Source organism: Tetranychus urticae, chromosome 1 (genome assembly GCF_039701765.1).
Source record: "Tetranychus urticae isolate SD_2017Ah chromosome 1, NJAU_TeUrti_SD_1.0, whole genome shotgun sequence".
NCBI lineage: Eukaryota > Metazoa > Arthropoda > Arachnida > Trombidiformes > Tetranychidae > Tetranychus > Tetranychus urticae.
This window is the reverse complement of record NC_142958.1, coordinates 319,667-347,172: the sequence shown is the minus strand read 5'-3', so window position 1 is coordinate 347,172 and position 27,506 is coordinate 319,667. Positions and strand designations below refer to the sequence as shown.

General features: G+C 30.5%; 4 protein-coding genes and 3 long non-coding RNA genes across 11 annotated transcripts; 5 read left to right on the top strand and 2 right to left on the bottom strand.

The window, feature by feature from the left end:
• Positions 1–1,398: 1,398 nt before the first annotated feature.
• LOC107370324 (uncharacterized) lies at positions 1,399–3,272 on the top strand. The gene is made up of 7 exons (XM_015938325.3): positions 1,399–1,686; positions 1,754–1,829; positions 2,053–2,123; positions 2,353–2,445; positions 2,521–2,595; positions 2,692–2,746; positions 2,839–3,272. Exons 1-7 carry the CDS (start codon positions 1,597–1,599, stop codon positions 2,937–2,939), a joined length of 561 nt encoding a protein of 186 aa, XP_015793811.1. The 5' UTR covers positions 1,399–1,596; the 3' UTR covers positions 2,940–3,272.
• Positions 3,154–5,242, bottom strand: LOC107370323 (transmembrane protein 19). Its single transcript, XM_015938324.3, has 3 exons — positions 5,116–5,242; positions 4,783–4,890; positions 3,154–4,708 (listed from the first exon to the last, which is right to left on the bottom strand). The coding sequence occupies exons 1-3, from the start codon at positions 5,222–5,224 to the stop codon at positions 3,945–3,947; spliced, it is 981 nt and encodes a 326-aa protein (XP_015793810.2). The 5' UTR covers positions 5,225–5,242; the 3' UTR covers positions 3,154–3,944.
• A 2,039-nt stretch (positions 5,243–7,281) lies between these two features.
• On the top strand, positions 7,282–9,454 carry Top3alpha (topoisomerase 3-alpha). Its single transcript, XM_015938328.3, has one exon. The coding sequence runs from the start codon at positions 7,342–7,344 to the stop codon at positions 9,283–9,285; it is 1,944 nt and encodes a 647-aa protein (XP_015793814.2). The 5' UTR covers positions 7,282–7,341; the 3' UTR covers positions 9,286–9,454.
• A 3,726-nt stretch (positions 9,455–13,180) lies between these two features.
• On the top strand, positions 13,181–14,115 carry LOC107370337 (uncharacterized). The gene is made up of 2 exons (XM_015938335.3): positions 13,181–13,518; positions 13,746–14,115. Exons 1-2 carry the CDS (start codon positions 13,272–13,274, stop codon positions 13,928–13,930), a joined length of 432 nt encoding a protein of 143 aa, XP_015793821.2. The 5' UTR covers positions 13,181–13,271; the 3' UTR covers positions 13,931–14,115.
• A 370-nt stretch (positions 14,116–14,485) lies between these two features.
• LOC112539695 (uncharacterized) lies at positions 14,486–15,931 on the bottom strand. The gene is made up of 2 exons (XR_003083698.2): positions 15,790–15,931; positions 14,486–15,059 (listed from the first exon to the last, which is right to left on the bottom strand). It is a non-coding gene; the product is annotated as an uncharacterized LOC112539695 (long non-coding RNA).
• Positions 15,932–15,986: 55 nt separating this feature from the next.
• LOC149094308 (uncharacterized) lies at positions 15,987–18,137 on the top strand. The gene is made up of 2 exons (XR_016197915.1): positions 15,987–17,057; positions 17,158–18,137. It is a non-coding gene; the product is annotated as an uncharacterized LOC149094308 (long non-coding RNA).
• Positions 18,138–18,717: 580 nt separating this feature from the next.
• On the top strand, positions 18,718–26,764 carry LOC107370336 (uncharacterized). Of its 5 annotated transcripts, none has more exons than XR_003083695.2 (5): positions 18,718–18,889; positions 19,092–19,183; positions 25,117–25,212; positions 25,286–25,437; positions 25,782–26,764. It is a non-coding gene; the product is annotated as an uncharacterized LOC107370336 (long non-coding RNA). The 5 variants fall into 5 exon arrangements; XR_003083696.2 differs by lacking the exon at positions 25,782–26,764 and adding an exon at positions 25,587–25,667; XR_003083693.2 differs by lacking the exon at positions 25,782–26,764 and adding an exon at positions 25,516–25,667.
• The last annotated feature ends 742 nt before the right edge of the window (positions 26,765–27,506 follow it).

Genomic DNA, 27,506 nt, shown 5'->3' with positions numbered 1-27,506 from the left:
TGCATTAATTCAGGTGAAACTCATGCAGTTTGATCATCTTTTTGATTCCATTTTGTGTTTTATTAGTCGTTAGTTAGTTGATCATTAAAACAAATCATCCTCGTCATCTGTCCTTTCGAATAGGGACAATTTAAATGATAAAATTGCAATACTACTTTATATCATTATCATTATATTTGCTTCTTATTTTGATTGCGTGATGTGAATTATTATATTCATTATTCTGTCCATTATTTTCAATATTTTTCTTTCCTCTCTTTCTTGGTGAATTCAAGTTCAAATAATGATGAGCTTTCGATTCGCTATATTAAACTAAATCTATTTGCTTATTTAGTCACTCTATTTGTTGATGGTTTGACCTGATTCGCATTTTGATACAACATTTTGTGTCAATTTTTCAACCTTTTGCTTTCCTCAGTTTAATTCACATTCACAATTGAAGAACAATTAAAATTTGTATAATTAAAGTGAACACGATGATGATTACTGAATTATAACCATATGAAACATGACAAATGTAATTATAATAGAAATGTTGGGGAACAATAAACTAACACAATTCAAGTGTAACCAGGAAATGTGTGGTTAATTTAAATTGCCTCTTAAATCAAATAAAAACTTATCTTATTTCAGACCAACAGTAGCAGCTAATTCATTCAAGAACTTTTATTACCAACTGATGAAAGAAATTAATAATAATCAATATCAAGCATCAGCCAAATCCATTTGTTTAGTAATACGAAGACTATTTTTTAGATTCACTGGTCAAGTCATAAGTTTAAGATCCGATTCGGTGAAAAGTATATGAGTGAGTCTATTCCGAATTAGACTGAAAACAGCTCAAAATCAATCTGAAATGCGAATGAAATTCGAACAATTACAATGGTTATAACTTTAAAGTGATTTCAAGTAAATCAATCAAGGAATTATTATATCCTTACAACGAACTGACATAGAAATTAAAAGAATGTAAGAAATGAAATTGAAGTCCATCAATTAACATTGATTGAATGTTCCTCTCTTCAGATTTCGTTTGCTTTTCAACCATTTTCTTGATTTGGACCCAAAATTAAAATGGTATTTGGTAGTTAGGGAAACCAAAGTAAAATAAACCAATTTTGATCAATAACTCTAGAGTAGATTAAGGGTCACCAAAGCTTAACTGAATCACGGACTCGATGGGATGAACATTAAATTTAGTTACAATAAATGTGGTAAGTTGAGGTAATGAACATAATTTCTTAGTTTCCATCTAATTGTGATTTGGTTGAGTGCCTTTAATATTTTGGTCAGTTAATTGGTAAAATCCAGGGACCAGGTAAATATGTGGGTTATCAGGTTAAACTCTGGAACAAAATTGAAAGCAAAAGAGTTGATTTTGTTTGGTTGATCAGTCACTGCCTTTTGTAGACTCGACAATGTAACAAGTTAGCTATCGATAGCTAATAATTCTGGATATCTTTGAAAACCATCGAAAAGTTAACCTCATTTGTTTATTGGAATGGAAAAGTCACCTAAATTTAGTATCAATTTGATTTGTCAGTGACAACATTAGATTTTTACCGTTAAATTGTGACAATTGTGAGATTTATAAAGATGAATACTTTCCAATCTGTTTTGAACCATCGTTACCTTAAATGCTCGCGACCATGGATCGGATGTTTATTTGTGGCCATTTATACAATAGTAAGTTTCACTGTCCATATTAAGAGGACACTTGGATAATGACTTTTCGTATTATAATTTTTTACAGCTAACATCTATTTTCGATCTTTTTTGGAGCATTTATCGACTTCTTGACGAACATCATCCATTTGTATTTTTCCTTTGTGAGTAACATTAGCATCTAGATTATTACTTCTAATTGTGATTTAGTTTAAACATTTATTTGGTACCTTCATGATACCAAAAATCTTAATTATGTATCTCGGTGCATTTATACTCAGACTTATAATCAATTTGAATCTAATTTTACTTCGCTGCTTTTTTATTCATAAATGGACGATCTATCTTCATCGATCTCAATATTTTTGGTAATCCCATCTGATCCAGTTTTTATGCTAGCATTGGAAAGCATCGTGTTCTTAGCTGTTTCCTGTTTCATGGTGTTAGCTTTAATCAAAGTAAGTCAAATTAAATAATACAACGAGAATTCGATAAACCACAAAATTAGATCGCTATTTTGCTCATAATTTAGACACTTTGAGACACTTGTAATGTGATTGAACATGTAATTATGGAGAAGAGTAAGAAGTCATAATACAAGCAGAGTAAATATTAATAAAGGCAATAAAAGCAATAAAGGTAGACTTATTAAATAATGTTACTTATATTTTTCATGATAAAACCCAGAACATAAGATGGCTGCTTTTGCCTTGGATGATTATTGCCATTGTTGACATAACTTTAGCATTTGCCTTGCTATTTGTTCAGATTTCATTACCGGTAAGTGATTAGATTAATTAACGTGAATCTTGGATGCTAACCTAATTGTAAATCCATTTATTAAATAAAACACAGAACCGTGATTATGGAGCTCCATGTGTAATGGCTGTCTTTGAATTGGCAGTCACCATTTTAGTCCAAGGAGTTTTGGTAAGCCTTAAACTATCACAAACCAAACCGAATTGAATCTTTTATTAATTTGGATAAATTAATTGATCCATTATTTTACTCAAAATATCGTTAAAGGTTTATGGATTGCTCTTGGTTTTCAAATATTATGTAGAGCTGGATGAAAAACGCGGTAAGAACTTTCAAAATGATCCAACTTCAATCCATTTAACATCAATATTTGATACTAATTAAAGACCCTTAACTCTTTCTCAACCTTAATAGTAGATACAATTACTAAAGTGGCCCCACATCAGGATATTGTTTCAATCGATCGAAGAGATGATTCAATAGAAGTAATGAGCCTTCAAAAAGATGACGAATGAAACAAAAACAAGATTAATTGGCGTTATTCTATCATTAACACTCGAGTGTTTATCTCGAAGATTGAAACTCTGGAAATCGACGCTTATGATTTTTTACAATTCATTAGTAACAGATACAATGATTTAATTACGGCATTACGGTGTTCGCATTCTTCTGCTTTCATGCTAATCAAATGTCCAATCATTCACAAAAAGATCACCAAACAATACTTCATTTCATTTTTTAATTGGTCTTTTTATTCATCAATATTTGTAAGACCTAAATACAAAATACTTTAATCATTGTAACAACTTGTTGGTTTGATTAAACTTGAAAATTTACAAAACTTTAAACAATAATTGTTTTTATTTGTGATTAATAAAAATAAGCTTTTTAATAGTTACGTTAAGTAATTTTGCATCACATGAATTGAACATTTGGTAGAAAATTAAAATTTATTGTATGCAATCCATAAAAAGAGTTGACTTTTCAAAATTATTAAATACTAAAAATCACAGAAGTGATATGAGAAGGAAAACTTAAATATATTTGCTGTATCAAAGCACAATTCAATGGCTTATCCTGCCACTGGGTGCTGTAATCTTTTTGCGTTGATCAGCGTTTTGATTCATCTTTAAGTTAAGCTCAGTTGATATTTGACAAAGCCGATTGTAAATAAAACATATTTGCAGTAATAACAGAACAAGAAAAACAAGATTCATCAAGATATTCACATTTCATTGTGTGTCTTTAAGGCAGTTCAAGTTTGATTTTCATTGCGGAGAGACTACCAGAAATCACCAAGCAATACAAGAAAAACATGAGTTGATTGCTGAATCATGATAGTTATAAGGAGTTTCTTTGTGTTACACTAGTAGAGTTGGCAGAATTGATGATCCACCAGTTGATTACGACTTAATAGAAAAACGATCGAATAGAGCGAGCTCAAAAATCGCTTAGTTTCATTTGGCTGAAAGTTTTTTGAGTGAGTTTCATTTTAATCTGGAAACATTTGGTATCAAATATCATGACCAGAATAATTGAGAGATCCTTGGTGTAAGAAGAGCCATTATAAGAGATGAGAACAGATTGATTGAATGGTTGTCTAAAAACCGGATACCACTGATCCATTCAACGTTTTCACCAGGAGCTTCAACCATTTTACCAGTTTCCCGATTAAAACCAGAGAATTGCAGGGTTGCTCCTAGAATTGAATCGACAATGGAGCCTACTAGACCAGCTAGGCACCCGACCATAATTATTGGCCATTGAGGAGGACTAATAGCTAGAACATCACGATTAGCACAAAGTATAAGAGTTAAATAATAAGACAATCCAATAACCAGACCACCAAGTCCTGAGAATATAAGTCCGACCAATGTTACACCGCCATTGGTTCCTCTTGGAACTTTCCGAAAATTAGTGATCAGTCTTGGATTACCGCGAGTCAGAGCAAGACTCAATTCAGATCCCCATGTGTCCCCATTATTACAAGCGATACTTCCTAAAACTCCCATGGCAAACCAGGATGAGTAATAATCAAACTTGAAATTGATTGGGTTTTCATTGGCTATACCTCGTTCCAGCATGAAAATAATGGCAAATTGCGAGGCAACTCCAGCATTACACATAACTTGAAGCCAGTTGCGTCTTTCATCTTGATTTGGCAGTATTTTCCTTTTCAAGTGATTCTTGTACTGGGTTACTTTGAATGAGGTGAAAAAAAACGTAAACAAGCTCACAATGAAACAGTAATTACTCAATGTTAAGATGAAGCTAATGATGAAGGCTGAAAGAAAAGAAAAAAATGTTAGTGATTTGATAAGAAAGGAAATCATTGGAATCTTAAAAACACGCTCTTACCAATAATAACTCCGGTCCAGTCGAGATGTTTTCTCAGATAGCCATGCATGACTGACAACAAAGGTATCAAGAATGAAAAAAGCCATCTTATTGGAGAGGGCAATTCAGCTGAAACACAAAAAATTCAAATTAATACACAATCAACAGGATTCCTGGCAAAGTAAAGCAACTCATTAGGTATTGTAAATTGAGTAAATGGCGGTCACTTGAGTTTGTTTGTCTCATTAAAATAATCACTGTTTGATTATTCCGTTGATCTGTGGTATTATAGCATTCAAGTTGAGCTGTTGTTTAACTGTTAAGCTGATTTACTAAATTGGTTTAATTAATTACCATTACTCCTCTCTGAGGCCAGCAAAGTGATAACCCAAAAAGATAAGGCTATTGGAAAGATGAGGACTAGTAGAGCAGCTGTTAACATGACTGTTGGTGATTTTGACATTGGATGATGCACCAATCAACCTTGGGTATGATTAAACAAATTGTTAGTCAACTTAAATACCAAGCTGTAGGTCATCATTTGATTCCAATCCTTCTAAAATCCAATCCAAAAACACAAGGAAAAATAAAAAGAGGATTAGATAGAAAACAAAACAGTGAATCCTCAACACATGTTTAATGTTTAGTTTTAACAGTTTACCTTGATAAATCCTTTGAGTTGGATACATTTTGATGATTTGTTTTGTCCAAAATTGGATGAACTTGATGTGATGGGAAATGTGTCAATCCAATAATGGAACAATTAACATGTTTAAAGATGGAGAAAAGAAAAAATCAACATTAATTGATCACATTGAGAGCAAGAAACAAAATAAACAGAGTTGAACAATTGAACCGCAAAGGATATACAAACTTGTCTCACAACTTTCTCCCTTCAAGCTCTCAGGTTTCTTTAACCCTACGGATTACCATGAAAACAATCAACAGTTTTCGATTCTTCTGAGACTCGATTGTTTATAATGTAATTAAAACAGTTGAATAATCTCATCAGTTAACCCAAGAATGATGGTGAAATTGAATACACTTATATTGGCATAAATGGAGCTTTTAAATCAACTTATACCGGAATTTATAACGCGTTTAGTCACAGAAAAAGCGGTTTCAAAGAAAGGAAGGAAGCTTTTCCATAATATCGTGTTATATCTATGAGATGGGTTCTGAACAACTATTGTTTCCATTGAAATTAGTTAATAATCCTTCCATGAGGCCGGAAAGTGTTTAAAAATTAACGAAGCAAAAAACCGTCAGAGTAGTTGATTCCACTAATCTGTTGATTTTACAAATAAATGTCATGAGAATTAATACTTACTGAGGGTTAACGTTTTTGCATGGCACAGAAATACAAAGAATAAATTTAACATAAGAGCTGAAATGGTTAATCAAGATACTGATTGGAAAGTGGCAATAATCAATAAACTTACTTCCGAAGTAAGGAAGGTTTGAGCAAAGTCTATGAGATTTCAAATAATGAGAGAGAAAACAGGTTTTATCGAGGAAAACGAGAATTTAATTGACTGAATTATCCACATGACAGAAATATATAAAGGCTTAATACGACTTGAGGCTGAAATTGTCTATCATTAACCTTGATTCATGTTATAATCACGGAACAGCAAACTGTTTTAAAAATAAACTGACATGTAATAATTTTTTAACAAAATATAATAGAGACGAAGAGATGAAAAACAAAAGAAAAACTAACAAAAAAGATTGCTCGAAGTTTTGTGATTTTGTGAAAACCTTGAAATAATTCATGCTTTAGAGCCGATTTAATTTCTTACCATGATAAATATTTACAAATTTATTATAAATTTATTCAGTATTTGAAAAAATATTTTGATTTTACAAATTAACACATTTATGAATTTGTACTTAGAATTGACTCACAAAGTTGCCGTGAAAAATAATTGAAGTAGTTGCATGGCTTAGGTGCATTCTGTCAGGAAAGAAGACTAAAAAACTCAATCTTGATAAGTTAAATAAACAAAAACAAAGAAATCTAAGAAATTAATTGATTAAATTAAATTTATAATTATTGACTCAGTTCTTGGTGTGACTTTTGCTTAAAGGTACTTGTGCTACGCACACGCCATGTCTTAACATTTCCGCTTGAGGACATCAAGGGCCTTCCATTTAAAGAGTCTTAGATACCAGAACTCAATGTGGGATATGTTCAGTTCGAACCTGAGTCTTCTGGATGAAACCAGTCAACATAACTCAGACTGACTCGAAGTTTACGAAAAAAACTGTTGTTTTTGCATAAAACTAGATGGCATTACTTTACTTGTTATTAAAAAGTTTGTTCAAAAGTCGCATTATAAGCTTTAAGCGATAAATCAACAGTAAAGGTTGTAACTCATAATTTATAAGCTGCTTTAATAATAAAATAAGTTTGTGAAGTTAATTAACTTATCAAAGCAATCAACATTTTACAATTTAAAGAGCGTTGAAAACAATTTTTTATTTTTGAGCAGCCCCTCTGTTAGCTACTGGCTTCTATCGGTTGCCACAGTTACTAGATTTACCCGGCTTTTTATTTGGGTTTTGTTTTGATTATTTATGTTCTCATTTTTTCAACGATCTTGTTTTAAAAATTTTGAAAATGTGATTAAATACACCTATCAATGTAAATCTGTGCGCTTTAGATGTGATTCTAATGAAAATACGATGAAAAGAGTGTTGAATGTGGCTGAAAAAAATGATGCTGCTAAGAACATCGCAGCAACATTATCTAAAGGTAATTCAAGCAAAAGAGAAGGTTTTTCTAAATACAATAAAATCTTCGAGTTTGATTATAATCTACCCAATGAAGGCCAATGTAAAATGGTAATGACATCTGTTTCTGGTCATTTACTGTCCTATGATTTCGATGATAGATATCGTAAATGGTGGTCATGTGATCCTGTATCTCTTTTCGATGCTCCTATTGTGACTAAAGTTACACCAGATTGTGCAAGAATTCAACAAACTTTGGAAAGAGAAGTTTCAAATGCTAAATTGCTGATTCTATGGACCGATTGTGATAGAGAAGGAGAAAATATAGCTTTCGAGATCATTAAAGTTTGTCGTGCTAAGAGACCCAACTTAAAAATCCTTAGAGCAAGATTTTCAGAAATTACATTCGGAGCAATTACTCGTGTTATAAACAACCTTGTTGCTCCTGATCAACGAGCTTCTGATGCAGTTCGTATACGCCAAGAGCTTGATCTGAGAATCGGTGCGGCATTTACCCGGTTTCAAACTATGTTAATTCAAAAGATCGGTGAACAAGTTAAAGATAAATTAATAAGCTATGGATCCTGTCAATTTCCGACGCTTGGGTTTGTCGTTGAAAGATACAAACAAATTAAAGAATTTGTCTCGAATCCATTTTGGTACGTGGACGTAAAAGTCAAGAGAGACAATTTGATAGTCGAATTTAAATGGGATCGCGGTAGATTATTTGATTGTGATGCATGTCTTTCCCTTTATCATCGAATCTTACTCAACCCTAGAGCTAAAGTTACTGCAGTTGATGGTCGTCGTAAGACGCATTGGAGACCATTACCTATGGATACAGTGAGTTTAGAAAAACTGGCTTCTTCAAAGTTAAGAATTACTGCCAAGCAAACTATGACAATAGCCGAAAAATTGTACAATAAAGGATTCATCAGTTATCCAAGAACTGAAACCAATATATTTCCCTCTAATTTGAATCTCCAACCGGCAGTTGAAGCACAGGTCGCAAATCAAGCTTGGGGATCATTTGCTAGTCAAATTTTACGAGAAGGCATTCATCCAAGACAAGGAAGGAAAACAGATAATGCCCATCCACCTATTTATCCAATCAAGTCCGCTGACAATTTAACTGCAGATGAAGCAAAAATCTATGAATTGATTGTGAGACATTTTTTAGCTTGTGTAAGTGCAGATGCTGTTGGTTTTGAGACATCAATTAAGTTGGACATCAATGGCGAAGGTTTTCATGCCAGTGGTCTGATTATCTTGGAAAGAAATTATCTTGACGTTTATCCTTATGTCAAATGGTATGGAAAAGAAATACCAGATCTAAGATTAAATGAAGTTTTTGTTCCTGATGAGATTTTCATGAGGGAAGGTAAAACAACTCCTCCTTCGTTACTAACAGAATCTGACCTCATTGCCCTTATGGAAAAACACGGTATTGGAACAGATGCAACGCACGCTGAACACATTGAAACGATTAAATCACGAACCTATGTTAGTATGACTACTGATAGAAAATTTTTACCTGATCAATTAGGACTTGGATTGGTTGATGGTTATGTCGCCATGGGTTTTGAACTTTCGCGGCCTCATCTTCGGGCCAATCTTGAAAAAGATTTACAAGCCATTTGTGATGGACAAAAAGATCCGAATGTTGTTTTAAGAGAACAAATTGTACTTTACAAAGAAATATTCTCAGATGCCATGCGGAGGTCTAATCTACTCTCAACAAATGTTCAACGGTGTCTTCGGGAAAACATTACCATACGTACATCATAATTTTCACTCATCTTTTCGTCTATTCTTATATTCCAGTAAATAATTACTCCAAGTGTTCATGTAAATAAGTAAATCATAAATCACAAAGTGTTGTCGATAAGAACAATTTTCTGGATGCTCGCTGTCCATGGCCTGTTAACCGTACATAAAAAGCTGCTCAATTTTTTCATACCAAAAGAGGTTTTATTGCAAAAACGGATTAGCAAACGCGTTTCGCAAGATATTTATCAAATGTAATCAGTTGTAATGTTGGATACGAAAATGGCCGTGATTATCTCTAGAGAATTAAGTTATCTAGTGAACAGATTTAGCTTTAGATTGAAAAACAAATTGAATTACGTATCCATAAAAAGGTATTAACTACTATTAATAATAGAGATGGAATGACTAAGGAATATGGAATGCTTACATACAGAAAGACAAGAAAAATAATGATGCTGATAATGATAATGATAATAATAATGATGATGAAGATGGTTGAGGCTGAGTGAAAAAAGATTGCAGTGTGATGGAGATAAAATGTAGATTACGATAGCCATTGAATCTCGAGGCAGACTGCGAAATATGATTTAATGGATTATCAAAAAATGAGGACCAATTGAATAGATTGGGAGGCTTTTCATCCTATTTACAACTCCTCCTCCTCCTTATCCTTACCATTATTCTTGTGGTTAGATTTTAATATAATAATAAATCATTAAGTTGATATTGTTGCTGTTTTGCTACTTCAATCATCGTTTTCCAGGTATCTGTAATGGTCACAAATAATATGTATTAATAATAATGATAATGGCAATAACAATAATATTAATGATGGTAATAATGATTGGTTAAAGAAAGATTTAAGATCATCAATTGGAGTCACAAGATAATAACAAAAAAAAGTGAATTGTAAGCGTGAAAAGGCTAAGCAAAAAAGAGGAATAATAAGGATAATCTTACCAATTTTGTTACCTTTATTATTTGTATCATTATTATGTGTGAAAAGCTGTTGTTGAGGTGTCCATTGTGTTAAATTGTCAAGTGATCCAACAAAATGACATTTTGCTAACCAAAATGGCTCTAAGGAGACACATTTATTTACAGTAAATAGTGAACAGCAGATGAAAAGAAACACGTATTTATAAAAAGTGGTGAAAACTGAATGATAATGAAATGTGGTTCAGTGTTTGAATTGATCTTCCACTTTTCTTTAAACCAGAAACTCCATCATTTAAAGATTCAATTTGTACTAATTTCAGCATTCAGTCTTGTTGTTTTCAACTTTCCATCCTAATCTTTTCTTAATGTCAGTTATTACTTTACCAAAATCCAGTTGCAAGTGTAAACCCAAATAATGATAATTTTCCAGCAGAGAAACTTGAACATTAGAATGGATAAAAAATTGTAAAAAAGAGAAAGTTATTAAAATTAGGCTTTTTTGGTAAAAAATTGAACAAAAGTAAAAATATTCTGAACGAAAGATGCATTTTGATGAGAAGCTCATTGGAATCCCAACAGAATTGGTAAAATGATCGGATGAATATTATCGTAGAGCTGAAATCATTTTCTGTTTTTCCTTTGCAATTGTTGAGCATTGAAATTTGACTGGAAACTCTTTATGGCTAAAATATATGCTGACTGAGCTACGATTTATACGACTTTTGTGTTGCTAATAAGTTGAGCTACGAGAAGGAAAGTTGGACATTATCATCAACATCGAACCCATTACAGTGTACAATGAAACATGAAAAGGTTGACAAATAATAAATGAATGTTTATTGAATAAAATCATTAGAAACCTCTTGTAAAATGACCAACAATACTTATTTTTGATGGTTTATCTCTCCATGTTTCATAGATATACAGAAGGCTTCACAAGTTTCATATCAACATCGCTTGAACTTGATATTCAATTTAGCACTTGAATATACTCTTTATGAATATCGCTATATTTTGAAGTTGTGTAATGATGATGACTGCAGTATTAACAAAAAGAAGCGTTAAACCCGATATTAACATTTGGAAAGGTGATTAAATCTTTAAATGGCCCTCTATAGAAAAAATGGTCAAAAAAGCTCAATGATTTCATCGATATCCAAATGCCATAATATGATAATTAAAGGATGAAACAAACATTCTTGAGCCTTTGAAATCGAAATCAATTGGAAATAAAAGCCTTAATGTGAATAATGTAAACAATGTTAATGCTATAATATATCGATCATCAAGCCACTTAACTCCTTAATAAACTTAATTGTGTCCAAATCGCCTGATTATGGTCTCATCTAATCTTTACAGTTTAAATGTAGGTTATTCTTGGTTCATTCAAGACCAAGTTTGTCAAGATCAACTGAAAAGCAATTCAACAGGCTATTTGAGAAACTGTCTGTCAAATGAGTGACTTATACCTTTGATTATGATGTCAATTGTTCTCTCTTTTGTTTCAGATGAAAAGCCATTTCATTTGATTGTAAACTCTTCCAATAAATTGAAGGATATTTTGAGCATTTAAAAACGCAAAAGAGGATTAAATAAATTAAGATATATCAATGTTACTGCCATATATTGACCCATTCACATTGCAATATTACCCAACGGATCAGACAAATCACTGATAATCAGTATTATTGGTGCGATCAATGAAAAACCTATTTTAGCTTAGTGTTTATGGCCCATTAATGATTTATTTTCATCTAGTCTAATGATTACTATTGCAGGTCAATCATGAATTTCATCACATTTTCCCAATATCTTACAGATTAAAGATGAAAATGGTAATCATTTAGATTTCATGGTAACTATACAGCCTTTCATCATTATCCCTTCACTACAGCATGTGAAAATATTATAACAACACCCAAGTATTAAAGAGTAAGATTAAAGAATCAAGAAATAAAGGGAAAAAGATAGACAGAATTGTTTGATAGCCTTTGTTTGATCGACAATAAAAAACTGAGCCTTTCTCTAAATTCATGTTGACTTCAATTCAGTGATTACTTGAAAAGACTCTTTGGTCATTTTGAGCCATCATTTGATCATTTCAAGTAATCTTTCCTTCCTTTTACCTCTCTTCTGGCTCTTGCCACTCCTTATTTTATCATTGTCCATATACATAAACAAAAGGAAACAATTTCAACTAAATATCATGTTTTTTACTTTCCATTTGTAGAAACGTCCAAACAAACAAAGGAATGGAAATATTGCCTATTATTTGTCAATGTTTTGGTATAACTTTAATAGTGATATTGGACAAAAAAATCAAGAATCAAAGCATTTATTTCATCTTTTTAAAAGCATAAAAGGACATTTCATATCAACTCTATTAACTTTACTTTTATTAGTAATGTTATTTTATATCTTCAGTAAACTTTCAGTTTTTTTTCGTCATCTCTTGTTTTTGATAAACGATGAAAAAACAAACCATATTAATGTGAATCATTTCCACTCATCATCGTTATTTCAGATTCTTTGTTCATTTTTCATCAACACTTTATAATCATTTTGTTCAAGAAAACCAACTGCTGATAACGTGCCTCTGTACCACTTTAGATGTCACCGTAAATTGAATGTCAATCCATGACTAAAAGCAATGTTTTGTTTTTTTCGTGTTTTTTAGTCAATCAAGAATCGGAGAAACAAATTCAGCTAGACCTGGATGAAACTTGAATTCATCCTTGCTGAAAAATACGATTGGCATTGTGTTTATAAGCTTTAAACAATCAAAATATATTTTCTAGTTGACTTTTAACAGCTGTGTACATTGTTATAATTTCATCAATCATGAAAAATCAGCAACGTAATTAGGTTTCTGCATTATTTAATTTTGTTGATCCAGACTAAGCATAATTTTGAAATCCTGATTAAATAAAATTCAATTTTACGGCTTAATTAGACGGAATATCAATTGAATTTTTGCCAGAATAGACATCATTACATTTTCAGTCGTATTTTGTGCAAATCACCAGCTTTGCTGCGTCAAATCAGTTTGAAAAGGGAAAAGAAAAATGTTATTTAACTATAAAATGATTTTAAATTGTTTATTCGCTTTTTTTCTAGTTCTTAACCACCATGAAGGATATTCATATGGTTTACCAGGAAGTAATGGACTCGATGGGAGCTCAAGTAGCCAAATTCAAGAGTCTAGTCAAAACGCAGTAGCCACTGCAGTGAAGACAAGCCAAGACCAAATTGACTCAGCTGGAGCCACAGCCAAAGGAATGGGATCCATCGAACCGGAAAAAGAGTTATCAGGTTAGAAGTGTTGAGTTGTTAAAAATTTGATTTCCGTGAGTCGAATGTGAAATTAGTGGATTGTTTAGTGCATATTGGAACAGGGGATGAACAAGTTTGAGGTTAATTTTGACAATCTTAAGAAACCTTCCTATGGGCTAACATTCAACATCCACTAGGAAATTGAGTTCAGCTAATTAAATTGTAAATCCTCAGCCTAATGGTCTATTCTCATTCATATTTTCTAGACACTGTTAATCAAGAAAAGCCGTCCATAAACCCTGTTGATGCTGATAAGGATGCAGCATCCAAGTATTTAAATTGTACAAATGGAATTGCCGCAATGGTTGGTGAAATTTTGAGTGAACAGATTGATTCAACAATGAAGGAAAAATTCATTAAGAAATATTGTGCTTCTGAAAAGGATTCTTAATGGAAGAATCAACTAGATGCCTGACGATGGAATCAACCTTGAAAATCCATGTATATATGATAATACTCAGGTAAATAAGATGAATAGGCAGATATTATGGTGGATGCTCATTTGGTTTGAAGTATCACACACACATATAAACTTGAATGATTTATATGCTACAATAAATTAACAATAATTTGTCATCAGACTTGTTGCTTGATATTGTTAATAAATGGGGCAAAGTTTAGTTTGAAATAATCTCCTATTCCAACCATTTCGTCGTGTAGCAGCAACATTGAGGGCAAAATAAATGGTAAAAATAATACTATTAGTAACAATTTGTAAATCGGGCAAAATCACAACAGGAACCTTACACGTAATTCATTTAATCATTTTCACAATAAACTCTCAATTTACTGTAAACCTTATTGGTTTAAGATTTTGTTATAAACGGCAATTATTTAGATGATTATCTTGACAATCAAAGGTCAATTAATAATGAAAGCAAAATGCGATCCAGCTCTCCATATGGGTGATTGTCAGTGTGTGGGTTACAATTAGAAGACATTAGAGTGTAATTTTAGCTTCTTTAACTCGTAACTTGTTCTTGATAATTATGATGATGATGCTATTTATCTTTATATTACATAACCTGTACCACCAAACGAAATATATATTTCATTTTTAATCTGAACGCTTGTAATTTATATTATATCAAACGAGTTACTCTGGTTTCCATGTTGGTTTTTAGATCAAAAATTGTTACGAGATTATATTGATACACAAGATTTGTAGAGAGAGATGTTGAAGAATTGAATTTTTTGCCCTTCCATTTTTTTCTTCTTGAAAGAAAAATGAGTTTCCATGAATGATTCGTTTGGTTCCTTCAGCTTTCCACTTGGAATCATTTCTATTAAATCAATCATTATTTATCATTCTTTCACTATTTATCACCAATGATGAAGTTTGATAATGATTGCGTTTAATACAAGCCATAAATGATAAAGATGATTTACAAAAAGAAGGTGCCAATGATTAACCTTTTGAAATCCTTGCACTTTTAAACTCATTTACCAAGATGAATTGGCAAGACAACAGCTGAAACTCATAGAATCTTTGGCCATCAAAATGGTTGAATCCATATCATCTGTTGAGGTAAAAAAGATGAAGTTAATTTAGTCAAGTGGAAATAATTATTGCGGTAAAAATGGTTAAAGTAAACCTAGTCGTCTGTTAATTTGCATTGGTTGCTAAACAAAAGCTGTAAGATAATAAGAAGACGATAAACTGAAAAACAATTTAGCCCAGGTAAGTTTATTGAAACCTCCTTTAGGGTTGAAGGAAAGGCTTGAGAGATGAAAAAGGAAAGACTTCAAAGACGATACAGAAGATGCATAATAAATTTCTCCTGTGGTCATTGTTTAACCCTAGTTGGGCACGAACAAAGTAGAGTTGACCAGGTAAGGGATCACAAGGTAAAGTGAGTAAACAAAACAAGACAATACTGCAAAAATAAAAAAAAATAAAAGCTAAATAAAATGGTAAACGATATGAAACCAATTGTCTTCATCTTTTTATGAACTAAATTTAAAGCCATTCAACAAACTGTGATCTCAACTGACCTAAGGCCAAGAGCCTGACACCTGCAACAACAAGATGATCATCAAAACATGGTCAATGGGTGAGGCTCATTTACACCCCTAAGGGTATAAATTGACCATAGTATTGACTAGAGTCAAGAAAGAAGCAAAAAAGCTAACAACTAGGCAAATAAAAAGCAAGCTGATCTTATTGTATTATTAAATTTAGTTGAAAAATAAAGTAGATTGGTAAAGATTTTAAAGCGAAAAAGAGATCAACAAACATGAATGATTTACCTGAAAATTTAATTTTCATTGGAATCCAAACACCATTTCAGGTAGCCGACTGCATTGACCAATCTAGATGCAAAGCTTTATTATAAACAATCTTACAGTTGACCAGAAATACCAATTGATACATCGATAAAAAATAGATCGATATCGATACTGATACAAATTATCAAATCAATTATCTATTCATTTTCGTTTCCTATTCCGATTCCTATTCAAATATCCGTAGTTTCCATTGATAAAGCAATAAATATTAACATCAATTTCCTTAGCTATTGTTATTAATATTATTTATCAAACAAACATCCAACTTTATTCAATTGGTGTTATAAATTTTGTATCTTTGCCATCATCATTAATATTATTTACAATTATCTATTGACCTTAAAGATACTTAATGATACAAGCCAGTCATCTCATATTTACCTTTTTTCAGGGTTTATTATAAAATGGGATTAAGCTTTTTCATCTTCCAGATTATTGACATTATTTTGTGTGACAATTATTTAGCAACAACAATTTCATCGTCATAATCATTATCATTGTGATCACCTTATTTTTAACACTTCCTTTCCTATTATCATTATTATTCAACTTGTAATTTATTCTTTCCTTACCTTTTGTGTTATCATCCATTTTCATTTTTAATCCCTTATGTTCACAATTTTTTATTTTACTTTGTCCCTAATTTTGTATCTTTTTGTGTGTTGTTGGGTCAAAGATATCTTCCTTTTATCATTGTCTTCATTTAAACTAAAGCTCATCCTTTTTCAAACAAACTTCATCTTTAACTGTCACCATCTCTTTTAATCATCATCAACACCAACATTGGAAAGCTCATCCGTCCATCCCATTAGATTAGCTTAAACATTTCATTTCTGTTTAACCAACAAACCTTTTATTTTCATCTATTTTTTTCTTCTTCTTTCTGCACTTCTATTTTATTTACAATGTTAATGATAAACGCAATAACCAATAGCTTTTTTTATTGACCGTAAATCAAATACTGTCTTCTTTCTTTGTGTATTTGTGTGTGACAAAACAAAAGTCAATATAAAGTGATACAATTATTAAAATATACTTCCGTTTACGATAAATGATTAAATCAATATTTAAACATAGTAAAGATTTAAATGACAATAATCTCGTCTTTATGAATTATCCTTATCTCTGCATGTGCATAATAATTACACTTTACTCACTCGATATCAATTATTGGATCGATCGATAGATTGGTTTGAGCACATTTAATGAACAAAAATTAAGACAATCAGGTTGGTAAATTATTTTAATTTTGTATACTTTAATAGCAGTGACTTTCATGATTTATCACATTTATTATTATTTAATGATAAACTTTTTTCTCTTTCACAGAAAAGTGGAATAAAACGAGAGCCAAGTTAACCCTGTTTGCAAGCCAAAAAAGTCAATAAGTGGGATCAAGTTGCTTATACAGGATACAATGTAAATACTCTGATCATGATCAGTGGGATGGTGATAAAAGGATGATACTGATGAAGATGAAATGAAGTAAACAATAAACAAAAACAACAACAAAAAATGGAGAAAGCCAAACAAAAACGCTAAACACATAATCTAAATTGGGTTTAAAGAGGTTGGCTGAATCAAAAGGAACATAAAAAAGGGAAAAAGGAAAATGATGGTTAAGAGATTGCTCTTAAAATGATGAGAAAAAAACAGGCCAAAAAAGACGAGTATGAAAAGATGAGGATAACCGTTAATGCATTTTTTCTTCGCCTCTGATAATCTTTAAAACTTGTGCCTTCTCTTTCATTTCTCCTGATGATCAATAACATCAATTGTTTCTCATCATCTCAATATATGATTATTATTTTGCTCTCGATGCAATAATTGATCAACCTCCCTGCTAAACGCTTAATCAATTGTTGTAGAAGAAAAGGATGGAAATTACATTACAAGAATCAATCAAGTCACCCTAATGAATTAAATGAAGCTTTACGAGTTAATCTAGAGTAATATTGCGATGACAAAAAGACGGAGATCTGAAAAAGTGAATCAAGAAAAAACTATCTACATCAACATAATTATCGCCAATTGATTAAGATCTGGTTAATTGTTAATTAACAGTTTAATGGATAAATAATATCTCAATCATAAACTAATGGCAATTAAGCATCGAGTTTGCTGAGATGATTTTTAATAATCTCAGCTCAAGTTTTTTGCTCTCATTTTACCTGCTTTAGATAATAATAATGTGATTAAGAGCTAAACAGATCTTAAATTTCATCCTGTTGTAAAGATCAAGTCAAGTTTAATCAAGATGCAGTGATGCAGGAAAGTCATCCGTAAATACATTAATTCATATCAATTCATACATTTTTCCCTTTCCTTTTCAATCTAAATGCCATAAATCTATTAGGGTTATCAATAATTCCGCGTGAAAATTATGTTGTTCAGGTCACTGCTGGCCATAAATATGATTTTTTGATAGCTGCAACACTGAAGGGTGATAGTACGAAGTTTTATTAAAATTCCTACTAGGGTTACTGAGATATTCCATAAAAAGGTCAAAAAAGCACACGAAAAATACAGTAATTACCCGCTTTGAATCAAGGGTTGAAATTTGCAAAAATGGCCTGTTTGGCCAAGATGGGTTGGAAATTTGTCAGAAAACTTTTTCAGCTCGTTTTGATAGGCTTACAGGGACTTCTTTTTGCATTCAAACCTAGAAAAATTCTTTCGAAGCGAAAGTTATGGCCAATAAATACGATTTTGTCACCCAAAGACGGAAACTTAAAAAATGGCCTGATTTTTCATATAAAATTGGTCCTGACGCCATGTCCTACCGATAGTTAGCCCTTAATGGTCTGATGACCAATTTAATGTAAACTCAAAAGAATGGTCCCTAAGCAACATAATTTTCACGCGGAATTATTGATGCCCCTAATATTTCAATGGACTACTTATATTATTAATATCAACAATGAAGAGAGTAACCAACTCCTTTGGTTAATAATAATAAACATTGATAGCTCCTTGGAGGCCATTTTTAAACTTTGTTATCTTCAAGTACCTTTGACCCAATGGAGCTGAAACTCGAACAACAAAAGCCAATTCTAAAAATGTAAATGTACCTTTTAAGCAGCAAACATTATTAATCATCATCATCATCATCATCATCATCACCATAATCATAATAATAATCAAAAAGGTTGATTATCAAAACAATTCTGTTGCCTAAATATCCATCCTCGAATAATATAATAATATCAAAATCGATGCAAAACTAATCAAACTAACTTTAACATCTTTTGTTTCTCTTCCAGTTGCCAACCTGATTAACTTGGCAAAATACAAAAACAAGTTGCCTGAAATGCTGGGAATCACCAAATCCTATTCAAAGTAAATATGAAAAAAGGTAAATCATATTTTATACTCAATAAAAGTTGAACAAAAAAGTGAATCCATTTCAAAATGATGATCATAATAACAATAGTGGGTTACATTTAATTTGAAAATATATTGCCAAAAAAATATACAAAACAAAAAAAACGCTCAGTAAGGTTTTATACATCAATTGAACAATTCACTTGTCATGGTGTGCAGATGTATATATATGTTCATGAATGACAAGCTACACATTTATAAATATCCATTAAAATAGCCTTCAAGATGCATGACACATTCAATCTAGTTTACTGAAGCAACTCCTCCTTCTTATCACCCTCCTCTTTCATCCCAACCTCATCTTCATCATCCTCATCTAAACCTTAACTTTCCTCTTCATTTTCATTTGCTTCAACCATGTTTACATTGTTTTATATTATATTTGTATTTCATTGATTTTCATCGCACTTTTCATCCTCATCATCTTTCTCATTACTTTGGCCTCTCTTAATGAATGATAACTTAATAATAAATAATCTTCTTCTCATTAGATTAACGATTAAATAATCAAGGAATTTTGGGAAACATCTGATCAAGCCAACAATTGCTTGATTAACTTTGCTTTTTAGCTTATTTTCCTCTTCTCCCAATCTCGATATTATCATTGTTATTAAATCGGTTACGCCATCTAATTAGCTTTGATTGATGCCTATTAATTTAATTAATTTAAGCCTTAACTTGATTATTTTGTCATTTGAAATTCAAATTAAAACCATTGAATCCAGTCAAATGAAATTTATACCAACAACATTAATCTAATTAATACATTTTCAATTATTACAAAAAAACAAACATCTAATTGCACATTAAATGATGATAATTAAATGAATTGATTAACAATTAATCTTCTTTTCTTTATCTCTTCTCATCCCTCATTATTAGCATTTAATTAGAGTTTATTGTTGATCAGTTCAACATCTTCCAATCAAATATTATAATGTTTCATTCAGTTTAACCAATCTGTTTAAGATTGAAACTTGAAATGCCTCAACATTTAAACTCAATTAATCTAAAATTGCAAGAAGTTAATCAGATTAAAGCCTAATCAAAGGCAATTATATATTGAAACTGAAACAACTTATTGATCCAATCAATTCCCTGCATTATCATGTTGATCGATTCCTTAGTTGCCAAGCGAAATGATTAAGATTGCCTTTTGTTTCATGTGTTGAAGCCAATTAATATTATCAAGTAAACTTAACAAGTTGATTTAATTACGAATCAAAGCAACATTTCATTAGCGTTTATTAAATCAAGGAATTAGATTAAAGGTGAAGACGATTGTTTAACCATCAAGTTTAATTCAACAGGCAAATCAAAATGTCTCCAAGTTTTTATCATTTCATAATTAGAGTCTTGATTGTGAATCAGTTTGAATGTGTAATTGTTTTACATTAAGATTAACATAAAAAGATTAAAGTTGATCATAAAATGGAGAGATTTGTTTAACAATAAAGAGTCGAGTGAAACTCATGATCCTCTCATGTGTTAATGATTATCATTATTATCATCATTATTAGAAAAGTTGCAAATGATTTATATTTGCGCTATTAGATGAGATGATGAGGATGAAGATGATAATGATTGTAAGACAAAACAGTTTTTACTTGAACAAGCAAAAAATGATTTGCATCTTTGAAGAGTCACCATCTTGTTTGATGCAACATTGAAAGGGTTCAAACCATAACCATTATCCCTGCCATTATCATGATGATGATCATCATTATCACCCCGTTTCTAATTGCCTATCATCATAATTCATCATCAAATTTAATTTAGTAATGATAATTTTGAACGCTTTTAGCTTTTCATTTTCCCTTCAAATCTAAAACTGTCTCTATTTACCAGTTAAAACATTTATATTGTTAAACATGATTGTTAAATAAAGTGATAAAACATTTTCTTGGTGACAATAAAAGCTCAACTATCATCAACCAAATCATCTTCATCCTCATCTCTTCTTCCTAGTTATCAGATAAACTAATACAATTTACCCGATCATCGAGTTAAACATTAATAAAAATAACAATAGTTTCAACGCGTTCAACTCTCTCCATTGATTTGTAATGAAAATGTTCAACCAATCAACTTTACTTTTATCATTCTTCTTCTCCTTCTCATCCTCCTCCTCATCATCCTCATGATTCCCCTTCTCATAGCCACTAACCAAAGTGCTGGGATAAAAGTGGACATAATTTGATTTACCATTTTTAGACCAAATGAAATGTAACTTTCAGACATTTAGATTGTTCCTCTTTGGTTAACAGTTACTTGTCTTCCCAGTCTTCATATTGTCTTCATACAAAACTGTATCAACTTGATATTATCATTATTAATATTATCATGTGTATTGAGCCTTATCTTCATCTTCATACAAAACTAAATGCATTTCCATGCAATTGCATTCAATAGACTTTATGGTCAATCAATAATAATGATAATCACAGAATTGAAAATAACCAACAAGAGCAACAATATCAACACCAATAATCAATGATAAAAGATCACAGTTAATAACTGTTTAACAGTTCAATTTAACGAACAAACGGATTGTAATGGACAAAAATTAGTTGATTGTTGAAGGGATCGATGAAAATGGGAGAAACTAATTCATCATTAAACAAAAAGTTGAACAAATCATTGGAAACAATATTATTATCATTTATCATTGCAAGTTAACAAAAAATGTTAACGCATTATAATTTCCATAGAGATTAATGTTATCAAACTAATGATAATGTTGATGATAAAATATAATAAGACAATATGATGATGATGATAAAATCAATTTGATTGAGAACACAAAAACAAAGTTATTCATACAAATGATAAACTATTGACTCTATACTTTTGCAATACTATATCATTTCACTCCGAGTTTCAAGTTATCTTCAACTTTTCAATTTTTTATTCCAATTTTATTTACTTTCAACTGTTTCCATCTTTACTGTCTTTCGTCTTTCTTTTCCTTCTCTTACTCATCATCATCGTCATCCATTTGCAATAATATTTCAACTGAAAAAAAAAGTTTCATTGGACAGAATCGAATGAAAATCTCATTACTTTTCTTTCATTTTCTCAATGTTCATCATTTTATTCCAACCGTTCAGTGCTCAGTCAATTTTGTTGTATTGAATTTCAAACTTCCATGAAAATGAAGATGAAATATTGCAAAGATAATGATGAGAAAAACATCTTTTCAAGATTTACTTTAAACTTTAAATTCAACTCAAATCGATTCAATAAATTAATCAAATTGTTGACTTTTGTCCTTCCAACTCACCAGAACTTCAACTGTTAATCAATAGATAATTACCTTCATAGTTAAGAGTTGATCAAAAGAGACGAAAAAAGTCGAATCTCTAATTAAGATTATTAATAAATTGTTAACTTTTTAGCTTCGAGTTTTTCAACTTTTTTTTCTTCAATTTTTTTACACTTTTTTTGCTAATTCATCTGCGCTCAATTAATCAACAATTAATTGGATGATTAAGTTGATAAGAAAAAATACTTTTGCTTAAGTATTTCATGAACTAATAGATTAGTTATTAATTGTGCATCATAATTCAGTTGAGTTAACGAGACGATTCGTAGCTTTACATTCGATTGTTTGAGCTTTCATTTTTATTGGTATTGCTTTTAATCTGTTTATGTCTACCAATCAAATGATTCATCAATTTAATAGATTGTCATCAATCTTTCATGATTTTTGATCCATCAATGTCAGACGAACCATTGAGTCAAGATGTTCAAAGAGATGCAAAAAAACTAACAACATGAAGAGGAAAATGATTCAGCTTCATTTCCTCCTCCTACTCCTTCATCATCATAATCATCATCACCATCAATATTCGGTCATTTATTGATTTTACCTAATTTTTTCTTCCCAACAAAATCATATTGAATCACTCGTAACTCAACTGCCCATTGAATCATTTCATGTTAAGAAAAGTTTCATCAACTGATGAATTCAAAAAAATGTTAAATTTAAAAGAAACTGAAACCAACAAAGGCGTGAGATTGATACACTAAATATGATTGTTCAATTGTCCATACGACCACGTGTCACGTTAAGATAATAACAATCAAAAGTCCAAGTGGTTAAGTTGATGACAAACAAAAAGGTTAATTTGAGACGCGTGTTTGTCATAAGGCAACCATTAACCTTAAAGTGTAACCTAACCACACAATCAAACTGCACGAGTTTCAAGTCTTGTCCCGCTTTTAACAAGTCAATCAGTTGAATGTTGAACATTGATTGATTCATGATTGGGAACAATTAGTTTGAATGGCGAAGATGAAAGGCAATGATAAACGTTTTAATGATGATAATCATTATATAGGGAGGATTGAAGCAAGATATCAAAAGGAGGAGTTTATTATGGCGAGAAGCAAAAAGTTATATAATAATAATAATTTGCAACAGATTGTTGCATCTGTTACCACGAAAAAGATGATGATGATGATGAATATATCTTCATCTTCATCTAAACCTCTTAATCTAACCTTGTTAATAAATTAAATTCAATATGACGTTCTATTAAAAGAAAAGTTCTGAATTGATTATTTATAATATTAGATTCCGAGGTAAACCTGGAATAAGTTTTTTTTCCTTTACTTTTTCTTCACTTTCTGTTTCATTCAAATATCAAGTCAAAATAACAATTGCAATTGTTACCTATTCAAACAGTTATTCATGTTAATAATCAAAATGATAAAACGTAATTCCGATAGGAATATCATTCGAGAAGAAGAAAAACTTTTTTGCTTCTCATTTCAAGTTGAATGTTACTTGAAAAACGGGTTATTTTGTGTCCACTTTTTTTCCTCATTCAACTCTTCTTGAATATTTTTATTATTATTACTGTTATTATATCTGTTTTGTTATAGGCTGTGAGTTATATTAAATATTATATCAAAAATCGCAAGGGATTTTTGTGTTCGTTTTTTCTTTCGTTTCTCTTCACTTTTTCATATTCTTATGGATTTTCTTGTTTCTTATTGAAAGTGTTATTTTTTGCCTCTTGGTAAATGCAAAGTGTAATATATTCATTTGTAATGCTCTTTTGCTTCATCTTCATTTCAATCTTCTTCTTTATCTTCCCTTTATCTTCATCTTTTTTCGTTATTTGTTACCAACATATTTTCACTCCCAGTTTCATCTCAACATTATTAGAAAACCCTTTACCTTGTTTGTTGTTTTCAAATGTTATAATCTATTTTATTGAACATTATTTCAAATTTTGTTTTCCTTTTCATTTCTTCTTCTTCTTCTTTTTCTTTTTCCCTGCAACTCTTTTCTCAACTCTTCCAGATTTCAAAATGATAATCAGCTTAAATGTGCTCAAAAATGACTCTGCAAAACTCAAAAAGTTATAACAATAATAAAATAATATTGACAATATAATGTTAAGATATCATTAATAAGCTCTGATTGTTATAGGCTTTCATAAGGTTCAAGATGAAATTGCGTTTTCAAGGATTATTTTGATCAGATTATTATGGTCATCATTGGAAGAAATGAAAAATACAAAATAATGAGTTCAAAATTCACTTAAAATCAAACAGAGATTTGACTCGATACAATTCAGTATATTAAGTTGATTGTTGCAAACTAGATGAGATAATTCAAGTATGCAAAATTTGAAAAGTTAATTACTTTTGATTTGTTACTCTTGCACTTTTCATCAATTCTGGAGGTTTAATGAATCTTCGATAGTCAATAACATAGCTTGAATATCCTGACATTTAAGTAGAGACACTCAAGATGTGATATCTTAGATTCAGTTGCAAATCACGATTCAATTAATAAGTTAAAATTTCATAAATATTAAGAAAAGTAGTTTGTAATATAAAGCCATTTTCATCAAAAATATTTTGCGTATATTTTTCTTAATGAATTAGGTGTGAATCCATCTGAAACGAACTGGAAAAGATGAAAGAAAATTAAATTGGTATAAATTCAAGTTTGATTGGATTCATTGAATTGGTTATTGACTTGTGAGTTTAGCTTTTGTTCATTTGTTTGAATAAAAGATGAAAAGGTTAACTTTGACTGTGTTTATCATGATAGATTGGATTAATGCTGTTGAACAGAATGACAACAGTTTGGCTGTGATATGATCAACAAGGACAAGATAATTAATCTGATTGACCTGAAACCAACGAGAGGAAGAATCAACAATGGATCAATTTTATTGTTTAATCAAAGGCCTAAAATAACTGGTAAATATAACACATCCTTTCCTATTCAATCTGATTAACCACTGGTTCTGCCTTCATCTTCATCCTTTCATCATGAAGCAAACTCATCATCATCTTCATCCTTTACTTCTTCTTGTTTCTTCTTTTTCTGTGCTTCTCATGTCAAACAGGATAATTAATGATCAGTGAATGAAGATAATAAGAACAAGTATAAATGTCTCAATAAATAGATTAACCAGAAAATTTATAAACATCATCAACTCATATTAATATATTGTTTCCTATTAATAATATTATTTCATTATAATAAATGATGAAAAAGTAATAAATAAATTGATTATTTATCATATTTTACTTCACTTTAGCTGAAAAACGATGATAATATATTTTCAACTCCCAATGATACTAATAATAATACAAAAATGATTTTCAACGAAACAAATTTCAATCAACAACAACAAAGAAACCAATTCTCAAGTTTATCAAATGTTGTTTTTGTTGTTCAATAATAAATCAAATGTCCAGTTTAATGTGAAACTGTAAACTTATTTTTATCAACGGAAAGTTTCACCAAAATTGGTTTCATTGTAAAGTTGAAAATTGGGAAACATTTCACTTTCATCCAAAAAAAGATGATTAATGGTCATATTAATGGAAAGCGCTTTCAAAGTTAAATTTACTCTAATTATTTTAATTACCTTGCGATGTGATCTTGTGAGTCCATTTGCATGATTAATAAACCAGCAAATGAAACCCTTTTCGAACGATTCAAAGTATCATTGATCAAACCTTCACAATCACAGTTGACCAGAAATTTCATTTTATATCAACAATTCCAAGTGTGCAGAATCGTCCAAAAGAACAACTTATCATTTGAATTTTAAATTTTTCAACTTATCAAAACTCGAGTCCAGCAAGTCGCGAATCAAATGCTTGTATCGTAACAAAAAGTAATCATAATCCTCGATAAACACAATCACTTGCAAAGAATAGCCATAAAATCAGAGAATCCAATTAATCTGTAAAATAAATTGAATGATTTAGAGTCAATTATGACTTGTAATTGATGTAAAAGCCACAAAAAATGTAACTCAATTAGCTTGTATCATGTGTTTAAAGCTCAACAATTGCTATTTGATATCAATAAACAACAACAAAAATGATGAAAATGTTTAATTTTGTTGTCTTTAGGTAAACATGATTATGAATAAATGTATTATATCTTGAAACAAAAACAAAAGTCATAAAAGGTAACATAAAAAGCAAGAAAATAGTAAAATTATTATTTCTTTATGACCTTTTTTTACGATAAAAAAATCTGTTTCATGTTTACCATCAACTAATCAATAATAATAATAATAAACATCGTTATTTTACACTATTATTGATATCAAATTTAAGTGTACTTTTTGTCAATTTGGGTTTACGCATGGTGATGGACAAAAGGGAAAGTGAAACAAATGATTATAATGTAATAAATAATATTAATAATAATGGCAATCATAATCAATCAATCAATCGTAAACAAAAATCAATGTATTAATGTACATAAATTATAACATTAATATACACAGTAAATTACTCTTTATCAATAAGCAAACAATGTTTAACTTGTTAAGATTATTTATCAAAAAATATTCAATTACTTATTTAATTATCAACATTTTCTGGTCATCGTTATTATTAACCTTTATTTCATCAATAAACTGTTACCTGAATCCATTATTATTGCTATTATTATCACTTTAATCTTGTTTACCTTTTAGGTTGTAATCAATGCAACAGAAGCATTTCAGTTTCAATTGAATGGTAAACAGGTAAAGAGAAACAAATTGAAACCAATTTAACAATTACTTGTTAAAAATGGTTGATTCCCAACAAAATTGTTGTAATAGTTTGTAATCATTAGCTAATATATACTAACATTACGTTTAATATTGACCAGATTTAATTGTTTTTTAACAGCTTCATGTCAATAGGAGTTGCATATGTTTTCCCATCAATAGCAACATTGAATAAGAACAACAATAAATGAACAATTTAATCTGATTAAAGTTTTGATTGAAGTTATAGGTGAATGGAAACCTTTT